The sequence below is a fragment of the Suhomyces tanzawaensis genome (assembly GCF_001661415.1).
Source record: "Suhomyces tanzawaensis NRRL Y-17324 unplaced genomic scaffold CANTAscaffold_3, whole genome shotgun sequence".
Taxonomy (NCBI): domain Eukaryota; kingdom Fungi; phylum Ascomycota; class Pichiomycetes; order Serinales; family Debaryomycetaceae; genus Suhomyces; species Suhomyces tanzawaensis.
Genome location: NW_017963638.1, coordinates 960727 through 987759, shown reverse-complemented (window position 1 = coordinate 987759; position 27033 = coordinate 960727). Strand labels below are relative to the sequence as shown.

The 27033-nt window shown below is 48.6% G+C and overlaps 13 protein-coding genes across 13 annotated transcripts; 8 read left to right on the top strand and 5 right to left on the bottom strand.

Moving 5' to 3' along the window:
• Positions 1–1843: 1843 nt before the first annotated feature.
• On the bottom strand, positions 1844–4000 carry KCS1 (inositol polyphosphate kinase; the record flags this gene model as incomplete). Its single annotated transcript, XM_020208496.1, has 2 exons — positions 1844–3825; positions 3892–4000. Coding segments are annotated over 2 exons (2091 nt in total), but the record flags the coding sequence as incomplete, so codon positions are not given.
• A 1742-nt stretch (positions 4001–5742) lies between these two features.
• MNT3 (Mnt3p) lies at positions 5743–6666 on the top strand (the record flags this gene model as incomplete). Its single annotated transcript, XM_020208874.1, has 1 exon — positions 5743–6666. A coding segment is annotated over one exon (924 nt), but the record flags the coding sequence as incomplete, so codon positions are not given.
• Positions 6667–8089: 1423 nt separating this feature from the next.
• On the top strand, positions 8090–10975 carry MNN21 (alpha-1,2-mannosyltransferase MNN2). The gene has a single exon (XM_020207531.1). It carries the CDS (start codon positions 8543–8545, stop codon positions 10805–10807), a length of 2265 nt encoding a protein of 754 aa, XP_020065141.1. The 5' UTR covers positions 8090–8542; the 3' UTR covers positions 10808–10975.
• An 806-nt stretch (positions 10976–11781) lies between these two features.
• CANTADRAFT_49489 (uncharacterized protein) lies at positions 11782–12243 on the top strand (the record flags this gene model as incomplete). The annotated part of the gene is made up of 1 exon (XM_020209712.1): positions 11782–12243. The coding sequence occupies one exon, from the start codon at positions 11782–11784 to the stop codon at positions 12241–12243; it is 462 nt and encodes a 153-aa protein (XP_020065140.1).
• A 1720-nt stretch (positions 12244–13963) lies between these two features.
• On the top strand, positions 13964–14660 carry CANTADRAFT_25770 (uncharacterized protein). The gene has a single exon (XM_020207530.1). It carries the CDS (start codon positions 14353–14355, stop codon positions 14539–14541), a length of 189 nt encoding a protein of 62 aa, XP_020065139.1. The 5' UTR covers positions 13964–14352; the 3' UTR covers positions 14542–14660.
• Positions 14661–14800: 140 nt separating this feature from the next.
• On the bottom strand, positions 14801–16375 carry CANTADRAFT_25769 (uncharacterized protein). The gene has a single exon (XM_020207529.1). It carries the CDS (start codon positions 16267–16269, stop codon positions 14893–14895), a length of 1377 nt encoding a protein of 458 aa, XP_020065138.1. The 5' UTR covers positions 16270–16375; the 3' UTR covers positions 14801–14892.
• A 2321-nt stretch (positions 16376–18696) lies between these two features.
• CANTADRAFT_48834 (flavoprotein WrbA) lies at positions 18697–19467 on the bottom strand (the record flags this gene model as incomplete). Its single annotated transcript, XM_020209629.1, has 1 exon — positions 18697–19467. The coding sequence occupies one exon, from the start codon at positions 19465–19467 to the stop codon at positions 18697–18699; it is 771 nt and encodes a 256-aa protein (XP_020065137.1).
• A 351-nt stretch (positions 19468–19818) lies between these two features.
• Positions 19819–20421, top strand: CANTADRAFT_5690 (flavoprotein WrbA; the record flags this gene model as incomplete). Its single annotated transcript, XM_020210634.1, has 1 exon — positions 19819–20421. The coding sequence occupies one exon, from the start codon at positions 19819–19821 to the stop codon at positions 20419–20421; it is 603 nt and encodes a 200-aa protein (XP_020065136.1).
• A 293-nt stretch (positions 20422–20714) lies between these two features.
• CANTADRAFT_21278 (uncharacterized protein) lies at positions 20715–21059 on the top strand (the record flags this gene model as incomplete). The annotated part of the gene is made up of 1 exon (XM_020206679.1): positions 20715–21059. The coding sequence occupies one exon, from the start codon at positions 20715–20717 to the stop codon at positions 21057–21059; it is 345 nt and encodes a 114-aa protein (XP_020065135.1).
• A 399-nt stretch (positions 21060–21458) lies between these two features.
• On the bottom strand, positions 21459–23258 carry CANTADRAFT_89605 (uncharacterized protein; the record flags this gene model as incomplete). Its single annotated transcript, XM_020211588.1, has 1 exon — positions 21459–23258. One exon carries the CDS (start codon positions 23256–23258, stop codon positions 21459–21461), a length of 1800 nt encoding a protein of 599 aa, XP_020065134.1.
• An 899-nt stretch (positions 23259–24157) lies between these two features.
• Positions 24158–24853, top strand: PDX3 (pyridoxamine-phosphate oxidase; the record flags this gene model as incomplete). The annotated part of the gene is made up of 1 exon (XM_020206678.1): positions 24158–24853. The coding sequence occupies one exon, from the start codon at positions 24158–24160 to the stop codon at positions 24851–24853; it is 696 nt and encodes a 231-aa protein (XP_020065133.1).
• A 94-nt stretch (positions 24854–24947) lies between these two features.
• On the bottom strand, positions 24948–25520 carry CANTADRAFT_50360 (mitochondrial 54S ribosomal protein bL32m; the record flags this gene model as incomplete). Its single annotated transcript, XM_020209814.1, has 1 exon — positions 24948–25520. One exon carries the CDS (start codon positions 25518–25520, stop codon positions 24948–24950), a length of 573 nt encoding a protein of 190 aa, XP_020065132.1.
• A 236-nt stretch (positions 25521–25756) lies between these two features.
• CDC10 (septin) lies at positions 25757–26776 on the top strand (the record flags this gene model as incomplete). The annotated part of the gene is made up of 1 exon (XM_020209790.1): positions 25757–26776. One exon carries the CDS (start codon positions 25757–25759, stop codon positions 26774–26776), a length of 1020 nt encoding a protein of 339 aa, XP_020065131.1.
• Between the last annotated feature and the right edge of the window lie 257 nt (positions 26777–27033).

The window sequence follows — 27033 nt, the reverse complement described above, 5'->3', positions numbered from 1 at the left end:
GTGTTATTGCGCTAGTGCGGAGCAACGGCGCGCTGGTGGGGCCTGCTCGGGGTGGTGGGGGATGGGAGTGCACACCACCACCAAGCGACTGGACGGAGGAGTGCACCAGCGGGAGAGGCTGGCACCACCCGGAGAATACCCTGGCAGTAGCGGGCGATGGCCCTGGCCCCACCAGTAACGGTTTTGCCAGTGTGACGGTGGACTCGGCCCTCCCCCACCATGTCATTAATCAACTCTCTCCCTGCACACCCCAACTTTATTTTTAGGGCGCTGGCGTCCCTGCCGGTGGAGCTGCCGGTCTCGGGCATACCGATGTGTCGTCCTGGAATCAGCAACCCATCGATCTGGTGCACGCATTTTTCGCCTGGCCAACCATCTGTTCGCTGAGCAGGTTTCCCACCCCTGTGGTGGTTGCTGCCTCGGTGCGGTGGCGGTGTTGCTGGGGTACAGCCCCCACAGTGGTCGCCAGCTTTTGTGTCGCACTCGCTTCCGGTTTCGCTGCATGGTGGCTGTTGGAGGCCAGGCAGGTACCACTCCTCGAGGGGTCCCGATTGAGGTGTCCTCGGAACCTCGTTCCGGACCCGGACCCTGGACCAATTGTGGAGGATGTCTGGAACTGCCACCTGCAGTAGGGCGCGGACCACTCCTGGATTCCCGGAACTACCTGGAAGAGACCACCGGAAGTACTCCGCTAAGAACCTGTATATTTACATCCAACGGAGTTCCACCACCAGCCCAGTCCAGCCTCTGCCCCACAACATCTTTCCGATTGATCTGGCTCGTTCGTGGGGTCGGGAGCAGCAACTCGAGGTTTGACAGGTATGACGTCATGGCTGGGCAACCACTGCTGCGTTGCACTACCTTGGACGATATCCGCTGGTCAATATGCCCCAACGTGTGTAAGATGGACGGGTGCAACGTGCAGGACATTCGATGGACTCTTAATAGTAGTGCATCAGTGATTGTAGCCCAAGAAGGATTAGAAATAAATAAGTTGATTGTAGACTTTACAATACGTACGTAATGCAGTAATTGATTGTGTGGGAATTTCTTCTTGCTTAATTACTCTGGGACCCCAAATTCAGGCAAGGTTCTTTCAAAATTCCGTGTACACACAGCTCCGTTAGAAAATCGTCATCGAGTTGCCAATCACGGTTGGCAAATCAAGAGTCATATGCTATGCCAACCATCTTGGGCTTTTATTCGAAATTAATCAGCGCTAGATAAAGAAAGAGATACCGTACATTCCATCTGTAGAGATCACTTCACCTGTGATATCGAACTTGTCTCATGGCCTAAACCCTCGATAGACTAATCAACGGACTTATCATGACAGTGATGACTTGTCACAGGACCTAAAGATACTTGCACCTCACAAAAATCATAAATATTTTAATTTTGCAACTAGGCGCACATCTATAAGCCACCTCATTATATGGTGGCTAAATGTTTAACCTTTGATCCCAGTTTTATAGTTAACAGTTCAAGGAAGTTCAGAACAATAAAGTTTATTACTGTTCACTAACTACAAATAATCGGCAACCTTCTGAAACTTGCTAGATTTAGAATAGAGACTATTAAATAAGGTGACAGGGTGTAGATAGAATTTGTCGTGTGGGCTAATTCCATCAGGAGCAATTACCCTGGCAGAAACCGGAAAGATTAGATCGAAAGTCGCCTCTATTTCCATCACGTGATCAGTCACATGACTTCAATATCTACCCTCTAAATCTTTCAGTAGCTCAATTCTACATGTTCACATATTAATTCTTTTTTCCTACCTATATCCAGTAAGCAGTACCTACTCAGAAATCCCGTCGTCTTCAGCCAACGAGTATTCGGGATAGTCGATGTTGAACGGGTCCGAGGGCACCTCCTGCTCCTTTTCGTCTGTTTCTGCGTAGTGATCCAACCACATGTTTCTCTTCATGTAATCCAGCTTACTTTTCTGCACGTGGTGCATGGCCTGAGATGCATCGATGTATTCTTCGCCAGTAATGATTCTGAATATGAGCTTGAAGTACATGACCAACGACTTCAATCCACGCAAGTATCCCTGGTCAGCCAGGTCTGGGTGTGCTGGAGGCACGGTGACCTCCTCGCCCGCCTCATTTATACCTTCAGGCAGGGGTGTGATAACGGACTGCGCAAAGTCGATGATTTTGACCTTGACATCGCCATTTGATGCTGCTCCATCGTACATCAATAAGATGGACGAGCCGTACATTCTGTAGCCAATCAAACTGCTAAATGCATCGTATAGTTCGCTGAGCTGGCCCACGAGTGGAGGAATTTTCACGAGGATCGAGTAGTTGGACTGGCCGTCGTACAAGAATTTGGACAAGATCTTGCAGAACTCCATTCCGATCTTGACTCTTCTCCCGTAGTACTTGTCTTTGACGAGTGGATTTGGCGAGGATTCGGCCTGGGAGGGACTGAGCTCGGGATTGTCTTCCTTCTTGAAGATCTGCAAGCCACAGATACGGACTCCAAGCTTTCTGGAGGTGGTGGCCAAGCACTTCCTGCGCTGGGACTTCTGCTTGGCGTGGGTGGCTTCGATGCCGTATTGTCTGGTACCCATCTTCAAGTCCAACACACAGGGCCTGGTCATATTGGAGGTCAAGTCCTCAAGGAGAATGAAGCGTTCGAAACGGGTGTGCTTGCGGGAGATGGCCAGGAACTTCGCGTTGGAGGGCGAATGTGGAGACTGCAACTCTGGCGAGTCCTCCTTGATGCTGGTCTCTTCGTCCATCGCAAAAATGTCGTCCTGGTGGCTCGGAGGGCTGTGGTGCTTCAATGACGGCTGGAATACCTCCTGGAGAATTTGGACCTGCAAATCGGTGTTGACCAACGTGGAGCCGATGTTGTTGGGGATGCGGGAGGCGTAGTTGTGGGGGTTATGCGAATGAAGCGAAGAAGACGCCGACGCGCCGTCCTGTTCGGTGGTTTCCTGGTCTGGCGCCTCTGTCTCGTGGTAGCTGTTTTGGCGGCTGCGTGCCATATAGGACTCGTTCCCAGGTGATGGCAACGACTCCGAGTACTGTTTCCACAAAGAGTCGGGGATGATATGCTTATTATCGTCCAAAACCACCTCGGGAGGGTAGTCGTCGCTGGGATGCGATTCGAGAGCAACTCCTCCGTGTACAGACACTGGTTTCTCGTGGCTGGCGTCTTCGGTGATGATGCTGGAGTATCTGACGTTCAACACGCCGATGTACTTGGGCATGAACTTCAAGAGGTCCGGATGCCGCAACTCGACGGCTTCGTAGAACAAGTTTTCTCTGTTCATCAACGCCTTGCACACAGCACGTTTGGAGAACGAAAAAATGGCAGTATGACCCCCTACCTTGTTCTTGAACGGACGCAATTCGACTGCCAACGGGAAAGACTCTGGTGAGGGCACTGGTGGTGCTGCTAGAGGGCTGGAAGGCGGCTGGTGCGCGTTCTGGTAAGTTTTCTGGTGCTGAATGTCGTCTGGAACTGGCGACGACGTCCTGGACTGGATTTTGGAGATGTCGCCCTTGATCTTGGTGATATCGCCATTGCTGAGGTGCTCAAACTCGACCTTGGCCGTGAGATGCTGAGTATGGGGCGATTCGGGGTCGGAGGCATCTTTGGCAGCATTTGGCGTTTGGGCAACCTCGGCGGCTAATTCTGTGTCGGCTGGCGTGTGGGGGAAATAGGTGGCGGAAGAGACTGGCTCGAGGGGGATGGAGGTGGGGGAGGTGGAAGAGGCGTTTGCATCATGGAGGTCCTGGTTTTGGTGTTGATTTTGGTGTTGATTTTGGTGTTGATTTTGGTGGTGAATTTGCTGATTGGGGGCGTCTGGGGCCTGGGCGTGGGGGATTTCCGTGGGGGGCTCTTCTGATTCGTCTTTGGCGGTGGAGGCACCACGGAAGAGCCGCAATGAGCGTGCAGCCTTTCTGCCTGTGAGGAGGTTGGGGATGGGAAGGTCTGGTTGATGGGAGGAAATGGAGTGTTTTCTGGTGGGGGACGGAGGAGTGAGGGTGGAGGCAGACTGTGGGGGGACGCTGGCGGTGCTTGTAGCGCTGGTGGTGCTGGTGGCATGCAGGTGGATGGTGGGAACGCTGGGGACGTTGGAAACGCTAATGACGCTGTCAGTGCCTGCGCTGGGCGCAGGTCCCGAGGACGAGTCATCGGAGACCGCTCCTGGGGCCTGAGGACATGATGCAGAGGAGGTGGCTATGGCGGGCTTCGTTATGACAGGTATGCTGGTGGCGGCCCCGAGATGGTGATCGGGTGGGATGGCCTCGTCGGAGTGGGTGTGTGGATGGTGCGCAGGCGACGATGAGGGATGCAGAGAAGGCACAGGGCTGGGCACAGCGTGCAGAGCTAGTGCTGCAGCGGGCGCCTGTGGTGTCCCGGGGTCCATTATTGCTAGAAGTGTACCTGGGGTGGGATAAAAAGTAGTAAGCAACGGTGGAAAAAAAAACAATCGGAGACAAATGTTTTGATGGTCTGGTGATATCAGCGAGAAAGGCAAAGGTTGCTGAGATGGGCAAGATTAGTGCAAGTCTATGGGTGGCAGTGGATACTAGGGTTGGAAGAGGAAGAAGTACTAAGTGTAATGTGCGTTGTTTGCATGAGGGCTACGTCTACGTCAAAGGCACACATCGCGTAGATGTGAAGGGTGCGTGCGAGAGGACACCTCTGGCTGCGATGGCTGGGAACGTGGAGAGCGCCGCAACGTGGAGGTGGGGACGAGAGCGTCCGCACTTGCCGCAACCGTAGCCGTCACCACGATCGCCATCGCCCATGTGGTGCCTTATCGGAGTTTTCCCGTATAGTGGATCGTTTAAACGTGGGAGTGACATGCAGGCTGTGCGGGCAAGCCGAGAAGACAGCGACTTTAGCATGACAGACGCATGGACGGATCTGGAAATGCGGAGGCACATCTAGAAGACGCACAGCACACGTTTACTGGATTGCGGGTTGTGGAGCAACTTAAGTGGCGAAACGGGTGCTATGGATGGACCCAGTGGTTCCACGTGCTGGCGGGAAAGGGGCTTCGTATATCCTGCGATTTCCAGACAAATCCGTTACTGGTCAGGAAACGCACCTCAGGCGTTTGGGCTTACGGTGCGTGCCAATAACTGAAAAATAGACATCAAAAAGCACAGGGATGCAACTTATGCGCAAAGCGCTGACGCGGAGCTACTTACGGGGTGTTGAAGATGGTATTCCTTACACCATCCAGCGGCCAGTGCCTGGCGCGGTGTGTGCCTGCACCCTGCTCGTTGCGCACACCGAATCTCACATCACAGCCACTGCACCGACCGGGGTCAAACGCAGGTGCAAGTTAATTTGAATCCATCCAGGGGATGTACTAGGCCTCCCAAGCACATCCAGCCCGAGATCCGACCCTATCAGCACATTCCCTCCACCAATAATCCACGTTCTATTTCATAGCCCTCGACACTCATGCATATCGGCCAGTTTCTTGTGGTGGCTACATATTTCAGCATAATAGGTGCATGGCACATCCCGTGGCTACCGGTACATTTTGGCGTGCCCAATGCTACCGAGCAAGTGGACCAGAACTTGCCAATACTCACTCCCGAGCCAAGCCAGCCTGCTCCGGACGACACCCACCACCATAGATGGACGTTCTCGTGGGACTTTGCGGCCGACAACGACGCCCGACTCAAAGCGTTTCTCCGGAACGCACCCACAAGCGAGTCTATCATCATCAACAAGACTCATCCCAACCATACATATATCCGCCAGAATGCCACTTTCCTTATTCTCTGCCGCAATTCTGACGTTTTTGCTCTTTTGGACACGCTCCAGAACCTCGAAGACAGGCACAACCACCAGTTCCACTATGACTACACATTCCTCAACGACGTGCCATTCGACCCCGAAGTGATACACTTGATTTCATCGTATATTCCACAGGGCAAGCTCAATTTTGGGGTGATTCCCTCCGAGCACTGGTCGTACCCTCCGCATATTGACGTGGCCCGAGCCCAGCATATCCACCTGCAATCTGCACACATTCCCTACGGGGACTCCGAGAGCTACAGGCACATGTGCCGGTTCTTCTCGGGGTTCTTCTACCGCCACCCATTGGTGGCCCAGTATCGCTACTACTGGCGGCTCGAGCCGGGGGTCAAGTACTACTGCAACATTGACCAGGACCTCTTCGCGTACATGCGCGAAAACAAAAAGACCTACGGGTTCACCGTCAGTCTTTTCGAGTATCTGGACACCATCCCCACGCTTTGGGACACTGTCAAGGCGTACATGCATGAGTTTGCGCCGCGCGCAGAACTCCTCGGGTTGGTCCAAAACGACGACCAGTGGCAGTCGTACAATCTCTGCCACTTCTGGTCCAACTTCGAGATCGCAGACTTGTCGCTTTTCCACAGCCCTGAGTACCAGCACTTTTTTGAGTACTTGGACGCTTCTGGCGGGTTCTATTACGAGAGGTGGGGAGACGCACCTGTCCATACAATGGCGATTGTGTTGTTTCTGCAGAAAAGCGACATTCACTGGTTCCACGATTTTGGCTACTACCATCCTCCGTTCACCCAGTGTCCGCTGAATCCAGCGGTGTTTGTGGACAAGAAGTGCACCTGCGATCCGGACGAGGACTTTACGTACGGATTTTTGAGCTGCACTCCGCATTTTTTGGAGGTTATGGGAAGGCTGGAGAAAACATAGGAAGTTCATCTTAATGTCCATAGAACACATTCACAGCGGTGAGATTGGCTTATTCGAAAGGATAGCACGTGTGGTGTTTCCTGAAAAAAGTACATACGTATGACGTTTCTGAAAGATTATAATATTGCTTTTCTGAATTCTCTTGTAATTGAATGCTTGAAGTTGTTGGAATGTTCCAACACTCTTCTCTTCATTCTCTACTATTGCTTGTAGTTGTTGGAATGTTTCCATCTTCTTCTCATATTTGGTGTAGCAATAAATCTGGTGGAGGGTCATTGACAAATTCACCAGTTATCCGTCGATAAAATCAATTATTGGAGGATCATTGAAAATTTTACAAGCTCTCCATACAGATCAGTTCTTCCACTATATTGTGACCAGAGTGCTTAAATCCACATTGGAATGGAATTGGTAATCTCAATCAGGTCAGTTTGGTGCTGAGGATATTAGAAGCAATGAAATAGGTAGTAATTATTATTCTGTAAACCAAGTATCCTCATGGCTATTTGTAACGAACACTATTCAAGATTCAAAATAAGAATAACTCTTTTACACTTGTTTGGATTGCACTATTTTGCTTTAAAAACCAACTGGAATGTCTGACAGTAATGTCCTCTGTGGGACTGCTTGGATTGCATCACTTATTCAATGTCGCTGATCGATTCGAGTACTATCTCTTGATACTAAAACGACCTCGTGCTATGTAATCGTAGTTTCCTCTTTATCAACTCAAGCTAATGATCCTCGGTTAACCTTGGGTATCTGAAGGTAAAAACGTGAGACAAATTGTGGAGTCGAAGTCAGGTAGCCCATGCCTGTCACAATTGGAAGGGTTCAAGATCATGATATGCAAGGGAATTAAGATCGTCTAAACCCCAGTGAAAAGTTTCACAAAGTTGGATTTAATATGAAGATACATCAAATTGGTAACAGTCAGGACATTTTGTTCCCTGCTCATCTTCCCTATTCACTCTCCGCCCAACGCCTACATCAAGAGCTCAAGGATTAGACAACTCATCATACCTGATGCCAAACATGAATTAATTTTAGAATATCTTTACTCCGCTTTGGGCATCGTACCATGGCACTGGAGCTGTTTTGTTCATTAAAAACCCCCAATTCAGCTGGAACAATAGACACCCGTGTGCATATTATATATCGGATTTGATACTCTTGCGTATATTTCGCAAGGGTTCCCCAATCCAGACTCATGATCTAGCCAGGCTATTGTTACCCGCATATTGCCGTATTTTCTGCTGCAGCCCCGATTTAGTTCTGAGTCACGATACGAGACCGCGAAGCACCCCAATCCGGCAATAGTAGCCTCTAGACGGCATGTTGGTGGATAATCCCGTCCCAGGCTGGAGTGCCAAGGGCGGAAATCGCACCCTACGCGTCGATCAGTGCGTTCCTCGTAAAACCAGCCCAGCTTGCGCGCCAGGAGTTCCGGTCATGTGACCCACCTGGCGCTAGGATTGTCACCATTACTACTACGGAAATCCAATGCTGATCTAGCGGGAGAATAACTCTTTAGTCCACGTCGATCTTCCGTCCCCCTGTCGAATCTGCCCCCAGCGCCTCCCTACCATCACGTCACGTGCTTCCCGCCAGCACTCCGTCCATCCATCCATCCATCTGGGCGCCTAATCCACCGACTCCCGCCAGCTTCCAGACTAGATCGTGCTGTTCTTCCAGCACTTCTGGCTCCACACCACCCCCACGCGCCTCCATCCCTCTGCTGACGAAGTGCCGCTGCCGTTTCTGGCCAAAAACGCCCATTCGATCAACATCCGTACTGCCAGTCATACACCCAATCGGAGCCTTCAGTCGACTCACGGCCTAATCACTCCCCAAAATGCATAACCCGGTCCAGACACTCATCATCAAGTCCAGATTGTACTTCAGGCGCCGACACAAGTCGTCGCTCGTATATTCTGCGATCATTCTCGTGGTGTTGTTCTACTTCATCGTTTTCCAAAACTTGGTCTTCTTGCAGACCAGCGACAGCACCAGCGAGAGCTCTGTGATCACCAATCCTGACCATGACTCGTCCATTTTCACGCCTGTGGCAAATCTACTCGGAAAACTCATGTTCTTCAAAAAGAAGACGGTGCCGTTCGTCAAAACCGACGCCGCTGCTTCTATCGACAACAAGCCAGCGAACCAAAAGCCATTGGCAGAGCCTGAGACCATTCCTCAGCCCATAAAGGTCCCTGAAGTCAAGGGCGATGTCCGCAAACCCGAAATAAAAAACCCTGAAAAGATAGTCGAGCCAGTCGGCAAATCAGACGGGAACCCTGTCAATAACGCTGGACACACCCACAAGGACAACAAGGAATTTGGCGATGTTTTAGACTTGGGTTTACAGGAAATTTCCCCCTCGTACCCTTCAAACACTCCAAATACGGTCCCTGCCGAAAATAATTGGGACGACGATCTCGTAGCGGCCCCAGCTCCAGCTCCCAAAGCAAACCCTAGCCTCAACGACTTGGTAGATTTAAGTGGTTTGGAAGAAGTGATAAGTCCAAAGCTCAAAATTAAACCAAAGCCCAAACCTCATCCAGTCATAAAGGAGACTTCAAAAGAACTCAAAAGAAAGAAGATAGGCTACAAGTTCTTCCAAGACGTCTTTGGTGTTTTGCACGCTGGAAGACCAGTCATTCCGATGTTAAGAACCTACTTTTCGGAAGAACGTATTTATCACGCGAGATACGACTCCCTTGATCCCAAAAACTTGATATTCAGTGAATGGTTCTTATCAAGGTTCATTCAAGTGAACGACACCGAGTTAGAGTCCATGACAAGCCTGCACAAGTATGTCATCGACAACTTGCCAGACACTGCACCCAAGGGGTTATACTCTGGAAACGGAATCGTGTATGTTGGTGGTGGTAAATTTAACTGGTTGACTTTACTTTCCATCAAGTCCATAAGAGCGTTGGGTAGCAAGTTACCCATTGAAATCCTCATTCCCAAAGCAGACGAATACGAGGCCGAACTATGTGAAAAGGTGTTTCCTTCCTTGGGTGCCCGGTGCATTTACTTACCTTACGAGTTACATGACCCAAAAGACGTGGACGATGGATTCGTATTGGAAAAAGATAGCAAAACAAAGTTTGAATTCGAGGGTTACCAGTACAAGGCCCTCGCAATTTTATTGCTGAGTTTCGAAAACATTTTGTTGTTGGATAGTGACAACATTCCTGTACATTCCCCCGACCACCTTTTCAAACAAGATCCCTTCATTTCCAATGGTTTCATCGTTTGGCCTGACTTTTGGAAGAGAGCTACGTCTCCCGACTACTACAAGATCGCGGGGCTCAAAGTGAGCGAAGAGGACTTATTGCCCATTTACGACGAAATTTCAGGCTCATACAAGCCAGCCGAATACAAGGCTGACCCCAAGTTTTTGGATGCCATCCCGTTGCATCAAAGAAAAGGAAGTGTTCCCGACCCTACTTCCGAGTCAGGTCAACTTATGATCTCCAAAAAGACTCATACGAAAGCACTCTTACTTGCATTATACTACAATTTATATGGGCCCTCGCATTTCTACCCGTTATTTTCGCAGGGCTCTGATGGAGAGGGAGATAAGGAAACATTTTTAGCTGCTACCATTGCTACCAACAAGAAGTACTACCAAGTAGCTAAGTTTTTGAACGCATTCGGGTACTTTAACATCCGTGGAGAGTTCGAAGGCACTGGAATGGGTCAATATGATCCTGTTGAAGACTATCAATATTCAAAAGTACGGTCTCAACTTGAAGGCAAAAGTCCAGAGCAGGAGAAAAAGCTCAAAGCCAAGGATCCCATTCTTGCCAATGGGCCCCAGATTTTGTTTGTTCATGCCAACTGGCCTAAACTCGACCCCTGGGAACTTTTTATCAAACGCAGAATCTTTAACGAGAAGGCCGAGCGGATCAGACTTTACGGTACTGGTATGAAGCTCCGCACGGGTAGCGACTTCGAAACAGTGCAATGGACTCACCTGTATGAACTTTTGTGTGAGATGAAAATCGAAGTTGACATTTATAGAATGGTGGATCGGGAGGATATTTGCAAGGAACTCAAACAGCATCTTGACTTCTTGGCCTCCACGGTCGACACTTTAGAAAAATAGAATATATGGGCGTACTTGAGCTACTCGTACGATCAGGAAATCAAAAGTTTGTCAAAAGCGATAACAATTATCCCAAGTAAAATGAGAGTAGCAGAAAGAGAATAGTGTTAGCTTATTTGCTACGGATTGTTTCCCTGGTTCAATAGACCCTGATGCTACTCTAGTAAAACCTAAGCCAATAATGCCTAATTTAAAAATGGGGTTGTTGGTCTTCCAAATCTGTAGAATAATGAAACCTTACCACTCTGTTCTTTTGATTGGCCCGTAGTGTCGGCAGATCCAGACTTATCTTCCAACTGGTGTTCATGTGATTACGTAATCCTTCTAACGGGAGTATCTGAAGTTTTACATAAAGGATTGACGTAAGTATCAAATATGACAGAACCTTGCTCGAAAGCGAGGGGCGGATTCACGAAGTTGAGGCACGACTTCAGTCTCAAGAAGGGCTATAACTATCGTTTGTATAAAGGAAAGGATGTATGGCTGAATGGTTTAAAGCATAAACTTTTGGGAGCAAGAAAATGATTCTTTTCAAGGCAAGAAGGTTTTGTGTGGAGCAGCTAGAGACCAATTCTTCACGCTACTTTGGGACCTCACAGCCGGCGCCAGGGCATTCTTTGGCTCTGTCTCCAGGCCGTTGTCGCGACACACCACCAAAGTCACGACAAGACAAGAGCACTAAGTGAATCCTGCACATAGTATGGGAAACGTAACAAATAATACTCACCCACTTTGGATCAATCCAAACGAATAGACAGTCTAGTCACATACGAACTCACATATATCTTAAGGACTTAGTCGAAGAAGCGCTTCTTGACATTATCCAACCTGCAAACTACCAGCCAGCTATCGCATCAACGAGTCCTTCTAGCATACAAACAGTGGAGTTAGACAGACAAGTACAGAACCAATAGAGAAACTGCAATACACTAACAGCTTACGATCAGCCAGTACGAATCTCAGCATCCCCCAGAATGGCTGTCCAATTCCTTTTCCTCTTGTCCAGACAGGGCAAGGTCAGATTATCCAAATGGTACCAGGCGTTGTCCCAGAAAGAAAAGAGTAAGAGGACCCGAGAGTTGACGACGTTGATCCTTGCCAGACGAGCCAAGATGTGCAACGTGCTAGAGTACAAGGAAATGAAGGTTGTGTATAGACGGTACGCGTCGTTGTTCTTTATCGTGGGGGTCGAAAGCGGAGATAACGAGTTGATAGCATTGGAGTTGATCCACCGGTTCGTGGAACAAATGGACAAAATGTACGGAAACGTGTGTGAGTTGGATATCATTTTTGGCTTCGAAAAGGCCTACCACATCTTGGACGAGTTGTTGCTCGACGGTGTCATACAGGAATCGTCAAAAAAGGAGGTGTTGAAGCGGGTGGCTCAGCAAGACGAGTTGGAGAATATGGACGAGTTTGACAACATTCTTGCCTGAATAGAGTTGGCTATGACAGCTGAAACAATTAATCGCCGACCCCGGACCGCGACGCGTGTGTGCTCTTGCACCGGTGGCGATGGCACCATCTCCAGAAGCCTCCAATGCGCGCCAGTAGCGATTGGCACTGGAAGTTATCCTTAACTGGCTGGATAAGAGCTAGCATGTATTACGTAAGAATATATAGACTGCTTATGTAATCACGCCATTTTTGGGTAATTTCAGAGCACGCTGGGTTGCACGTATTGGCACGGTTTGGCGTTTCACGTCTCGGAACTGTCATATTTATCTGTTACATAGCTCGCGACAGCTGAGATTGGCGCGGTATGAGCGATGTCCAGATCCACGTTCTATCGTGTCAGGGGACAGTGCAGGGCAGGACTCCGAATAGCGCCGAGTGCAGACGCGTAGCCAGCCAATTACTGGTGAAAACTAAGTTCTGGCAAGTGGGCATGATGTCAAGCAGAGTGGAGTTGCAACAATCTGCCCCTGACGCATCACGAGCGCCAGATTCGATTGACAACTGGCATATGCGTAGTAAATGCGTTCTATAGAGACAAAAGAAGTTTAGACAATTCACCGCAGGCGCAGCAAGCATAAAACTGGCTGAAAGAAGCAACTGGGGTAAGGCAGAAGCCAGCTAGGCTCGGGAGACAAAGCGCGGTGGATGGAATTCATCTGTAAAGAATCTACACGAGAGTCTAATTGGAAACAACCGAACCTGCAAACCCAACCTATGAGGTGAGGTGTGCGTGAAGTCTCACCAAAGCACGAACATGCTATGCGTGCAACGCGTGGTGCCGTGGAATGGTAGACGACAGACATCGTGCCAGTACACGTCACGGAATTACGGCGAAGGCGCCCCCGGCGCATGTTTCGTTTCATGGGGTGGCATTCTGCTACCACCACTAGACCGGTAACCGGTGGGACCACCACGCCCACAGTCATCCGCGACCCCGGCGGGGTCACCCTTCGGTGGGCCCAGCGCCTCTTCCCGTTTGGGCGCTTCTCCCTGAAACCAGCGGGTCCCCACTCACCGGCTACCGGTTGGGGACGATTGTTCCCGAATAGGCACCATTCTCCTACCCCAGCAGGAAGGAATGCAGACACCACCATAAATCCCGCACACAAACGGCAGGGCCCTGGCCCCAGGCTGACATGTACGCCCGGCCCCAGAATTACCGCATCTCGTATTACTGCTGTTCCCGGTAAAGACGCAGACAATGTCTTGAGGGATTTTTTGTATTGGTTACATCATCGTGTTGTCGCAGCCGTAACTGTAATTTGCAATATGGGTTATATAATAGGATGGGATTCCTGGTCAGTTTTTCTACACCACCCATGTCCATACTATCGAAGAAGAAGTCCACTTCGCTGACGTCGTCCTCTGGGTCGTCTGGTTCCAGCAACTACACGACGACAAAGTCAAGCTGCTGCTTCTCCAAGTTTGACGAGAAGAAGGACTATGTTAAAAGATGTTCATTGAAGGGCAGTGCTAAGGCCTCTCCGAGACCTGTGTCGTTCTGTCTTGGGAAGAACTGAGCATCCGGGAGCTCCAAGGCTGTGGTGCCAGGCTGCTGTCCCGAGGTGCTACGCTTAGCGAGCACTTGTTACGAATTACGAAAGGTACACCACTGGTGTAGACTCTACTTCTATCTTGTATAACTAACGGTTTGATAATACATGTTGTATTGGTTTGAGGAGTAGCGAGCCGGCGGGTCTGGTGAGCTTCGTCTCATGTTGGCGGTGCCAGCGTCAGGACCGTAGAGGATGGGTTGTAGCAACGCGTGCGTGTGTGCAGCGAGCAGAAAATTTGTTGGTGCGCGAATGTGGGCTGCTGGGTACGCAGTACCTATTACTGCCAGAAACTTAGGCGAGTGGCGTTGTCGCATGACACTACACGGCTGAGCTGGGGCGAATGTGCAAATACTCGTAGAGTCGACGTTCCACTTGTCTAGAACAACAACTGAACATAGTATTCGGTTGATCTACCGGGCTAGAGAGGACGCTTCACACTAGGGACGGTGTCCGGCATGGGCGCTCATTGCAAGTGTCCCGGTTTTTAGCATGAGGAAAAATTTTTGGGGGCCGAGTCTGCTTATATAGTGCATGGTCGTGTCTGCGGGCAGCGCCCATGCAAGGCATGGTTGCGAAACCTCTGCCCTAAGCCGTCCGATGCATCTCGGTGGGAAGCAAGGGGACTTAAGTGGCGAGTGTCCGACTGTGCCTGCTGCAGCTACGGAGGCACTAAGTGTCAGTTTCCAGCAGATGGAGATGCACAAACATGTCAATTCCTAGAAGCAGACAGTTCCAGAGTAGTAAACGATAGATTTTGTCCACCCAGAACGAATGGCAAAAGCATAATGTGTCAGTTTCAAGAGTATGGCAGTAAGTATATTAGTCCATAAGATGCCAGTTTCCAGAGCAGTACGGATTTTAATTGCATTTATACGAATGGTATGCCATTTTCAGCTGCACAATCGTGTATACGAATTGCATAAAAATGTCAGTTTCCAGAGTAGTACTGTAGCCCATCCAGTTCATACGAATGGCACTCCAGAAACCATTTCACACCCACGCATGCTTCGTGTTGGCCAGTTTGCCCTAATTATCCTACAGTTCTCCTGTGCTATGTCATGATTCGTCTATCTATTTGCGCTGTATGCGATGCAATGGATCCACTTTGACCCTTTTGGAGAGCCCCACCCGTGCACGGACTCGGGCCTGGCTGGTTCGGCCACAGATATCTGCCAAACTAGTTCCTTTGAGTCGCCTGGAGTTGGTGGCTGGTATTTTGGTGTTGTCTTCGTTCTGCATGGGTTCCAATGCCGTGCATTGGTTAGGGAAATCCAGACTGCTCTTTGAGTCTCGAGTAGTAGTCTCTGTCGTGGTCTCAGAATTCTCAGGAATAATGCTCGAGTCTCCACTGGTAGTCTCAGTGGTAGTCTCTGTTGTAGTCTCAGTTCTACTCCCGGTTTTTTCAAGACTAATGGTCGAGTCTCCAGTGGCATCTTCCAGACTGCTCCTCGAGCATCCAGCGGAACTGACATCAATGCTTTCACTCGGACCCTGCTCATCTGCTTGGTAGTCCGTTTCTTCCTGGCTTTTCTGTATATCTGACATTTCCTTCAAATACTCTTCGTTCCCCAGCACTGAGTTCTGTCTCGGTATTGGTTTCGTTTTCCTCACGCTCTCCGCCAACTTGAGCGTCACCACCATCTGAGGCGACTCTGGAACAGGCTCCTCCTGCTCGATCACCCCATCGAGCGGGTCCTCCATTTCTGTCAACTCGGGCACGGCTCGATCCTGGGTGGCTGTCTGCGAGTGGAAGTCGCCGTACGCAAAGTGCTCGTCGCCAGCGCTGGCAGAGAGGTCCTCGGCATGGAAGTTGCAATTGCTCAACTGGGAGCTCGTATCTCCAAGAGCATCGCCAATAGACGCAATTGGCACCATTTCAGGTCGCTGAACCCTGTGCTGCGAGCTCGAAAGAAGCTCAGGCTCCTCTTCGCTGTCTGTGATGGAATCAGGCGACTCACGAGCACCGGGAGCTGGTCCGGGGTCAGCGCCCACCAAAATCACATCGTCGTCATCGTCGTCGTTTTCAACATCGTGACCAACGAATGAAGGGACAGGACTCGATCTCGCAGCGTCCACAAGAAAGCTGATGGGAATGCTGGAGGTTCTGGTTGTGACTGCTTCCACAGGCTCCACAGGCTTCACAACCAAAGCCAGTGGATTCAGATCCACCAAGTCGATGCTATGCCTTCCTTTTTCTAACACAGGCGCAACAACGTTGACGTCCAACGCTTGGAGTGCACGGAACCGGCCAGCGGGCAGTTTGGGTGGACTGGGCCTGGTTTCTTCGCCATAAACATGGATCTTTCTCTTCTTGGACTTGCGGAACTCGTCGTTGGCCTGGCTGAACAAACTCACCACCAGCGAAGCAACGGTGTTGGAGGTGGCCACACGAGGCCTGTTGAGGATATTGCGGTCCCCTGCCCAGAAGAAGTCGTTGTTGTTGCCCATAGCGGGTTTGTTTATTTAGGATGAGGATTTACGCGCTTAGTAGTGAAAGCTGCTAACAGGAAATTGGGGATAAATAGAGAAAAGGAGACGAACTAAGGGACGATAGTGGTCAGCCTGGTAGAGCAGTACGTAGTTCGGACGCTGGAGCACACGATACTTCTGCCGCCAGGGCAGAAGGGTCTAGAACGCCAGAAGCCAAATATGTCAGTCACGTGATGTCTCACGTGAGCACATACACGCGTATATAGCCGGCACCATCACTTCTCCCAACACCACGCTCCATTCTTCCACTCGTTACCCCTGGTATGCTCAGCAAAGGGCGTCGTGGCGCCGTGTCTACCTGAATTGGGTGGATTGTGAGTATCGAGGAATCTACTAATAAGCAGTGCATGGTACGTAGTACTGTTGGTTTGCCAATCAACATGTTGTTCTCGCCAATCGACGTCATAGCACGATCTACTCTGTCCATTGGAGCCATCTAGTCAGACCAGTGGGGACCTCGAGGTAGCCTGCAGTTTGCTCAAAAACATCCTTACTACCATACTCTGGAAACGTAGTTCCATTGCCCAGCTCTGTTATGTCCATAGGGAGCATCCATGGAAACGGCTGCTAATACGCAAACTCTGAAGAGGGGTATGCTTGGCACACCCAGTGTGCCAAACTAGGACACCAGAGAATATGGACGTTGCTTTCACAAGGATCTTACGGTTTAAATACGGTCCATTTCCCCATTTTCCACAGAGGTGAACTTTGGACCTACCCACGATCAGGCCTAGCCCGTGCAATTCCGCAGTTATTCCGGTAATGGTGTCCCTGTCAATATATCTAAAGTATTGGCAGCCGGCTACAGAAGACTGACCCAGGCGCCTGGCAGATGACAGGCGTGGCGTGCAAATATTCTACAAATTCGCTCCCGATTTGTGTTTGCGTGCCATCTTGCATTTGCCAGAGCAGTTTATTTTATTGGTTTTGTTTCTCTGAATCAAAAAGAGGTCTAATACGACTAGGCAGGGCGGGAAGTGTTGTTTCTGTCAAGAGGTGGGGCTGCTTCAACGAGAGGGGGTTTGGAAGACCTTTAGCCCCGGCTGGCATGAATGCAGATCTCATGGATTCTTAATATTAATTGAAACGCTCTTCGTGGCCGCTTTGTCATAGCTTTTACTCCTCATAAAACCTTTCATGCAGGGCTCGAGCAACCACTGGGGCCAACTGCTACTGGCTGCAAGGACACCAATTTAGTCCCGTGCAATATACCAATTTGGCATCGATTGGAGGGTTTAATTCGCGGTTTAGGGCTCACTGGTCCGAATTTTAAAGGTGACAGGTCAGGCTATCTTATTTAAGAGGATTAATCCAATATTTGTACGGAGTGCAGATATGTTGACCTGCTCAGAGCTATTTTAGTTGAATTTGGACTGGGGAAATCACGGGTCTTCTTATTTGCGGATGACAACGAGTGCACTGTAGTAGATTCTACTCATTTCGACCTAATTTATGATACAATGCCTAGCCTGGCGCTGAGATAGAGTGGTTTTGGGGTTTTGTAAGTATGAAGGAGAAGTACTCAAACTATACTAACATTAAACTGGTCCGCGAATTGCACTGGGGAAGCTGTCGAGTCCCGTAGCTAGTATCCACAACCTGAGGGATTGGATAATTGTGGCTCAGATACTGCTTGCAAAGAACTTATCATGACGAAGAATTGAATGGCTTATTCAATCACCGAAAAATACTGGTTGGAAAATAAACCTCGCAAAATTATCCATTATTGGAATTGGGGCCGACGAGTAAACAATTGTATTGTTAGCCAATTTGTAGAGCCAAAATGCCAGGAAAATTGCTCTCCGCCACCTTACTGCCTGCCTTACTAATGAACAAGCTTATTGTAGACACGGAGTTGCTGCCATGCCTAAAATTTACAAATTATGGATAATATATCGCTCTATTCGGGGCGCAATAACTCGGGCGCAGCCGAATTGGTAATACGCGTTATCAGTAGGGATGTATGGGATTATCGGCAGTGGGGGTATGGCCAAATTGATATTTCTTGTGTGCAACCAGATTATGAGGTGCTATCAAGCGGTGCAGCACTTCAATATTTGTCAGGTGTTTTGATGAAAGAAGCTAGAGTCCTGGACGGTTCCAGACAAGTGATTTGCTATAATACTTAAAATGGGTACGGCTACTATCCATAGTTGAGTATAGCTGTTCTTCTCGTTTGGTCAACTGTAATGGCTCTATCCACTCTACTCCTTCGCATCATCCACGGATCCACCGTTCCAGCGACCTGGATAATCTAAGCTTTCTCCGATTTCTGTAGCACTGTCCACGCAATTACACCTCGCTAATCGTATTATTCATTAATAGTAGGGCATGCTACCACGGTTTCTAGACCTTATACAATACATATTCACTGCCTCGATGGCACTACATTATAACACACTTCAGGCACCCACTCTTCTCGGCCTTTTCCGCCCGCACTGACGTCTTTCCAGACTGGGCGGCTCTCTGCACACTTCCGGTCTTTTTCGCACCAATGGCCTTCTTGGGGTCCTCGAGCGACGACGAGCTGGTGCTGTTAGCATCGGAAGGAGCGTAGAACTTGGCTGCAGTCTTCGCAAACGACTCTCCGTGGGTTTGGGCCACCTTCAACTCGATGGCGGATGGCTTTCTCGACCCGTTGGCTCCAGCATACGTGCCTGAGCCATAAGAGGTTCCGGAGTGTACCTCGGACATGTCAAATAATCCGGGAGAGTTGACGTACCCGAGCGGCACGTAGGGCATACCGTGATGGACCAATGTGCTCAAAAGAGTCCGCACTGTGCTTTCCTGGCCTCCGCCAACCGTGCCAGTGGACACGAATATACCTGCTGGCTTTCCGTGCAATGCTCCGCTGGCCCACAATCCGCCAGTGGTGTCCCAGAACGCCAGCCACTGAGCAGGCACGGTCCCGAACCGGGTAGGCACCCCCAAGAGGAAGGCATCGTATTGGGCAAGCAGTTCTGCGGATGCGACCTTGATGTCTGCTGGCTTGGGAGGTGCGTGTAACTTCTGTAACACCTCAGCAGATAACGTTTCTGGCACCTGGAGAATGTCGACCTGGGAGGCTACTCCTGAGGCTTCCACGCCCTCCTTGATGGCGCTGGCCAACGCAGTGATGTGGCCGTAGGTGGAATACTGGATAATGGCTATCTTCATGGTGGTGGGTATATTATGTCTGACAGCCTCCAGACAGCATTATGCACAAGTTATATGTGCCAACCGGGTGGAATGATATCGCCGAGATGGTGAGGTAAGTTTTAGTAAAACCTGACAAAAACCCATTAGTCAGTACCTGCAAGCCACCCTGCCGGCATCATGGCCTTGACGAACCCTGACGCGCCAGGGTCTTGTAAGGCCTTAGTAATTTCATGTCACAAAAAATTACTAAAGTTTTACAAAGGACATTATGCGAGTTCCATCGAAACTGTGCAGGTGCGTCAACATATATAAGTGTCAGGAATCGGACACTTCTTTCAATTCTCTACACACATCCACAACACACACACAATGGCTAAAGTCGCTATCATTATCTACTCCTTATACCAACACATCGCCATCTTGGCCGAAGAGGCCAAGAAGGGTATTGAAGCCGCTGGCGGTCAAGCCGACATCTACCAGGTTGCTGAGACCTTATCCCAAGAGGTCTTGACCAAGATGCACGCTCCAGCCAAGAGAGACTACCCAATTGCTACTGCTCAAACCTTGACCGAGTACAACGCCTTCTTGTTCGGTATCCCCACCAGATTCGGTAACTTCCCAGCCCAATGGAAGGCCTTCTGGGACACCACTGGTGGCTTGTGGGCCAGCGGTGGCTTGCACGGTAAGATTGCTGGTGTCTTCGTTGCCACTGGTACCCAAGGTGGTGGTCAGGAAGAAACCGTCATCAACTCGCTCTCTGTTTTGGCTCACCACGGTATCGTTTTCGCCCCATTGGGTTACGCCAAGACCTTCCCCCAGCTCTCCAACGTCGAGGAGATCCACGGTGGTTCCTCCTGGGGTGCTGGTACCATTGCTGGTCCTAAGGGTGAAAGAACTCCATCCAAGTTGGAGTTGGAGCTTGTGCACATCCAGGGTAAGGAATTCCACGGCTACGCTGAGAAGTTTGCTTAAGGCCCCGGCAGTTGTTTAGAATACAATAAATGATTAGAATAGGAACCTTCAGTAGTATAGTAGGCCCCAGCTTGACAGGCTCCAGTCCGTGTCTGACGTGAAAGTGTCTGTTTTTGCAGATACAGGATCTGCGATTTTGACAGAGGATCGTCAGTTTTGCAGCAAAGCTATTGTTTTCAATAAGACCCTTAAATCCCATGAATAGCACCTCCAATTGTTCGCATGGCTTCCGCTACAGACACTCTCGCCTCCTAACAGCTCCAGGACAGCTGCCATCGTGCTTCCCGTCACCCATGGCTTCCAGGCGTGCATATAGCAGGATGTCCATGGTGGACCAGATCACCGAGTCCATGGCTCACAACACTAGGACCTGGGGGAGATTTGCAGCTGTCAGGCTCATCTACTGTGACTGGTGTGGTTTGAGCTTCACCAGTAAGCCTCGCTACTACATCCACTACCAGTCGTCTCATGGGATAGAGCTGATACAGCGAGAGATCGCCACCGAGAAATACGACTGCAAAGACCACGACTCCGGCTGCGACACTACCTACCCCATCCTAACCTCGGAGGATAGGCACTCTGGCACGCTGACTGCCCAGCGGTGGTGTTTGGTGGCTTGCACCGAACTTGAAAGGTAGAATAACAAATCATAGTGAATACGATAGGAATCACTTGGAGATTCGTGCTTCTCAGGATCTTACATACGAGTTAGGATTTCCAGATTTCTTCCCGTCAATTCGGGGTTTTTTTATTCTTACAGAGGACTTGCCGTGAAAATGTGTCCCGTTTGGCATTTCGTGCTTCCCAGATCTTCTCCTTCAGAAGTCTCGATTTGCATTTTTCAGCATCTTCCCATACCTGAGATCCCCAAGCTGTTTATTCTTCCCAATCATACATATTTTTCCATCTCCGAATGATCTTATTATCTATTTCCTTTAATGAATGGTAATAGAAATAACATGGGCTTATATATGGTAACTGATCTTGCTATTTACATGCTTTCTATCCTCTATAAATTAACATCCCTAGCCGGCCACTCATTCCTCGTCACTGCTTTCCTCATCGAAACTGAACCCAAAACTGAAGGCTTTTGGAGCATCTCCTTCTTGTTCAACCTTGGTAAGCTTCTCCCATGCTTCACTGCGGCCTTCCCTCAACTCTCTGGCTTTTCTTTCTATCTTCTTCAACTTCTCCAACCCTTCTTGCAACTCCTGCTGCTTGCCGTTCAATTTTAACAATACCTGAAACAACTCGAAAATGGGCATTGGTGGCAATTCTGCAATTTCCCCACAATCCTCGTTTGCCAATCGGTCTCCCAAATTGAGAGTCTCGAACTTGTCTCTATACTCCTGGAGCTTGGTAATCTCAGACTTTTCTATTCCCTTTTCCTTCAAATGATCAAGAACATGTTCAAGAACATTTTTGACGTTCCTAGGACGGAATCCACTGATTTGTGCCAGCTTATTCTTGAGGAAATTCAACGCATTGGGCAACTTTGAACTAGGAACAAAATTCTGAGTCAATGCCACTGAGTCGTCTAAGTTGATTACTGAATGCCACCAACCTGAAGGAACATACATACATTCCCCAGGAAATGTAACCCCAATCAAGCATTCATCGATCTTGAGCGAGTCATTGAAAAACCCAGACATCACCCATTCAGCTATTCCTACGGGAGAAGTCACCTCACTTTCTTCTTCGTCGGTTCCAACACCTGGTGGTGTTATATCCGGTGGGAGCATCACCCAGAGTTTTCTTCCCGTCAAAGCAGTGTTCCAGGCAGAAGTGTAGTTGGGGTCCTTGTGAAATGTGGAGCCCGAACGCTTAGGTCCAACAATTAGCCATGCATGATCTGGACGACAGTTTACTTGTCCATTCTCCAAATTGAAAATGGTGAACAAGTCATTCTTGAAAATCTCTGGTGCCTCATATTCCTGTCTCAAAGTCTTCATGGCCACACTGCTGCAGTCAAAGAGATACAACGGACTCTCGTCACGGTTGTTCTTTAAGTATTCGTCGTAGAGTGATAAATCCCACTCCACTGCTTCTTGTCTAAATTTAACGTTAGGGAATCTATCAAGCAAAGTTGAGAAATTCCAGCGAGGCCATCTGTCTTCATCATTGTTTACCAAAATAAAAGGGGTGTTGTGGTATGATGAATTGAAGTCTTGGGGGCTCATTTCTTTCTCGGATATTCTTTGGATCCTTCCACGAGGCAATTGCTTTAATGAATTGTTCAAGGCATCCTTATGATAAATTGATTCTTCCGCTATGATTTTGTGGAAAACTTTATCATAATCTATCTGGGAGCATTGGAATGGTCTGTACAAGATGTCTGAACAAACCAAATTGTCAGGAAGTTGTAGGTTGGCTTGGTGGGCTCTATCCAACTTTAAGACGTTGCCTCTCCATGAACCATACCACCTTGATTCTAATTGCCCATCCTTGAGCTTTCTCACGTAAAGCTTTTTCCACAAGTCTTCATCGTACAAGTATGCATACATGACCCTCGAAGTATGGGATAAGTTTTTCAATGATGATTCATCGGTGATAACTGATAAGAATGTCATCATCATCTCGTCTGAAAACCTTGCGAAATGGCCCATTTGGGATTCCCTCGAAAGAGCATTGGTGTCGTTGGAAACTGGTAGGTATGCATTTCCACTGGGCTTCACATTCAAGGGATGCCTGATACTTCTACTGAACAATGATACCAGACGTGGAATGTCGGGATACCTTTCAGCAGTAGCAATCCTGCGCTTCTTGCTTTCGTGTGTGCTTTCTATACTGGGTGATTTGGCTGGGCCTGCTGCTTCTAGTTCGTGTGGTATTATCATTACAGCTTATCTTTCTTATCTCCACTGTTCAAAGGCTCATCATCTACTGTGAATTTTTCTGTGATCTTACATCATACCACAAAATTTCTTTTGCGGGTGCTACAATCTAGACAGAGAAAGCACGACAAGAACCGTAGAACTAACAGTTATTGGCTTTAACACTGATGAAGTGGCAATGTTGTGGTTGAAATAAGATGCAGTTTGAGTTGATGAGAATAACACAGTAGTCGGTCCTGGCAGAAGGAATAACCACTACTACGTAGAAGTTCTTGGAGTTTCAGTATTGGTATCCCAATCTGCTGATGATTCTCCCATAAAGCACCAGTAATTATTCTACAAACATACTCTATTTACTTTGGCCGTTTAGAGTGACAAAGATGTAAATGCCTACTAATTGGTTCTGGACCAATACGGTAGAATAATCTGCATGTAGAAAACATCCTTGCTCCAACTCGGGGTACCTCTTGTTCAAGCTCCTTTGGAGACCATGTCAATAGGGATAATAATCCAGAGATAAATTTACGTATTTTTCAGGGTGAATTATTGCTTAAATTTTGTTTAAAATCTACATTTGCGAATTATTTCTCCACAATTGAAACAACTTAATAGTTTCACTATAAATCGATAAGAACTCGTACACTACAGAACACCAAAAGCGTTCTTCCAGATCCTATTCAGCACCATCTAATCGGGTTTCCTGTCTATGTCCCCTGCTTCAAACGTCCCAACTCATATTTGCTCAGTTCTAAGATTTTGCATCTGTGTGACTAACTTTTCTGCGATTCTCAAAAAGTAACCTGATCATGTTCAGATCGGCCATTAATTGTCATACCAAAGCACCCACCCAGTTTTTCTTTCGCTTAATTGCACTGTCATCGACGAAGAGAACAGTCGCCAAAATGTCCATTAACCTCGAAGAGCCAGTCATCTTTGCCCCAGAGACTTACCAGTATACCAAGGGCCACTTGAACGAGAGCGAAGTGGATAGTGATCCTCTCAAGCAGTTCCACGTATGGTTCAAACAAGCCCAGAACGAGTTGCCCACGGGCTCCGACATCATTCCTGAATCGACGACGTTCTCGACTGCCAGGTTGCCCTCCGGCAGGGTTTCGTCAAGAGTGGTGTTGATGAAAGAATTGGACCATTTGGGATTCATTGTGTACTCCAACTGGGAAACATCCAAGAAGAACGCTGACTACGAAAGCAACAAGTACGCCTCGTTGACGTTCTTCTGGCCACACGTGCAGAGACAGGTCAGAGTCGAGGGCTTGATGGAAAAGGTCGATAGACAAACCACGTTGAGATACTTCAATACCAGGCCACGGGGATCCAAGATCGGAGCATGGACTTCGCCACAATCGCAGGCAATCAAGTGCAGGGCAGACTTGAACAAGATCAACAACGAGTACGTCGAGAAGTTCAAGGACTTGAAGGACGACGACATTCCCTGTCCTGAAAACTGGGGAGGAATGAGAATCGTTCCGTTAGAGATCGAGTTCTGGCAGGGGGGCTTAAGTAGACTTCACGATAGAATTACCTACAAGAGAGAGAGCATCGAAGAGCAGAAATGGGAGACATCTCGTCTTGCCCCATAGGTGGTACGAACAGGCAGTTGACGTGTAAATAATTAACGTATATGTACATGAGTGTTTAGTAAATCCGACGATGTGTATCTCGCTTCACCAGGATCTATTTGGAGTGCTTCAAGTGCTTCTTGTCGAACATCAATGGTTCCTCCCTCACTGGAATCCACTTCTTTTCTTCCAATCTGATCTGGTCATCCTTCAAGTACTTGCCAGGGTAGATCAACTTTTCGTCCACCGGATCCAAGTTGGTTTGGGGGTTTTCGGCGTCTTTGATCAAGCCATTCTCCCTCTTCTTGCCCTTCAAGAAGGTTCTGATTTCCGCGAAACAGTTCATGCACATGAAGTGGGATCTCTTGACATGTCCACAGGCCGGACATCTGACTATGTTATTGAGGGGGTGAATTTGTTTGTCTCCTGGGGTGTACAACTTGGTTCTGTGTCTTCTCTTAGACATCTTCTTCTTTGGGGCGGCCTTGACGATGGTGCCATTGTCTATCATGAAGGGAGGACGTCCGTGGTTATTTTCGATCTGTTCTCTTAATTCTTCCAATCTTTCGTCTATGGCGGGGCTGTTGTGGAAAATGCTATTTATGGGGAAGGCAGGCAACTTGGGCAACATGGCCAAGAGGGCCTGAGGCACGGAGAACGAGCCACCTATTCTTAAAGCTAAGGACATGTTTGGTGGAGACCACTACTCAAAAATTTTCATGAAAATGATGAAAACGAGCTTGGGTCAGGTGATCACACACACGTGCAAAACATTCTCCCGGCACGTGCCGTGCTAGCCGATCAACTCGCCGTCGTGCCCCACCCATCAAAATTTACGCGTACCACAAACAACTTAACCGACAGCTGTCTGTAAACACGGTAACTTCCTTCATCTCCACCAATTCCACGCAAAAGATCGATACCATGTCTGCATCCGTGGAAGAACCCAAGAACGCACAGCCCAGAAAGTATGTTGGTTTCGACACCATCACCACCCAGATCGAGAACCGGTTGTTGAAGAGAGGATTCCAGTTCAACATCATGGTTGTTGGCAGATCCGGCTTGGGTAAGAGTACGTTGGTTAACACCTTGTTCTCTTCCAAGTTAGCCCAAACCAACGGCAGAAAGCACACCTCGGAGCCCATCGAAAAGACCACCGAGATCAAGGTCAGCTCTCACTCGTTGGTGGAAAATACTGTCCGGTTGAACATCAATGTCATTGACACCCCCGGCTTTGGAGATCAAATAAACAACGAAAAGTGCTGGGAACCATTGGTCAAATACATCAAGGAACAACACTCTCAATACTTGAGAAAGGAGTTGACTGCCCAGAGAGAAAGATACATTCCCGACACCAGAGTGCACTGTATTTTGTACTTCCTCCCACCAAACGGCCAGAAGTTGAAGCAATTGGACGTCCAGGCCATGAAGAAGTTGAGTGAAATCGCCAACGTCATTCCTATCATCGCCAAGTCCGATTCCTTGACCATTGACGAAAGAACCGAATACAAGAAACTCTTGCAAAACGAATTCATTAAATACAACTTCAATATCTACCCTTACGATAGCGAGGACTTGTATGACGAGGAAAGACAATTGAACGAAGATATCAAGTCGTTGATCCCATTTGCCATTGCTGGTTCCGAAAAGGAAATCCAGATCAACGGGGAAACCGTCAGAGGCAGAAAAACCAGATGGGGAGCCATCAATATCGAGGATGTGAGTCAGTGTGAATTCGTGTTTTTGAGAGACTTTTTGACTAGAACTCACTTGCAAGACTTGATTGAAACCACTGCCTTGGTTCACTACGAGACGTTCAGATCCAAGCAATTGATCGCATTGAAGGAAAACGCCAGTAACCACCCAAATAGACAGTCTGCTCCTTCTCAGCCTGCTTCTACCCAATCCCTGGGCGACCTTAACGGTTTCCACCGTCCTAGTTGAACGCTTTATTTCTTGCTCCTCCTGTTTGTGAATATATTTGAAAAGAACTATTGTAGATGAAGGTGTAGCTAGCGAGGATAGTCATCCAGAACCAGCCACGAGCAGCTTAGTGTAACGCTTTAGGGGAGAAACGGTTGAAAAACCGAAAAATACTGCTGAGAGGTTGTTTAGACCGGTCAAAAATACTGGAAAATCCCTGCTACACAAGCCAAATGTATATGCAAATCCTCTTCCTGATGCGAAACAGCCCATAAGCC

Bases quoted from the DNA above. Each gene is read 5' to 3' on its own strand.
- MNN21 (XM_020207531.1), top strand. From the start codon at position 8,543: ATGCATAACCCGGTCCAGACACTCATCATCAAGTCCAGATTGTACTTC.
- CANTADRAFT_25769 (XM_020207529.1), bottom strand. From the start codon at position 16,269: ATGGGCAACAACAACGACTTCTTCTGGGCAGGGGACCGCAATATCCTC.
- CANTADRAFT_25770 (XM_020207530.1), top strand. From the start codon at position 14,353: ATGGTCGTGTCTGCGGGCAGCGCCCATGCAAGGCATGGTTGCGAAACC.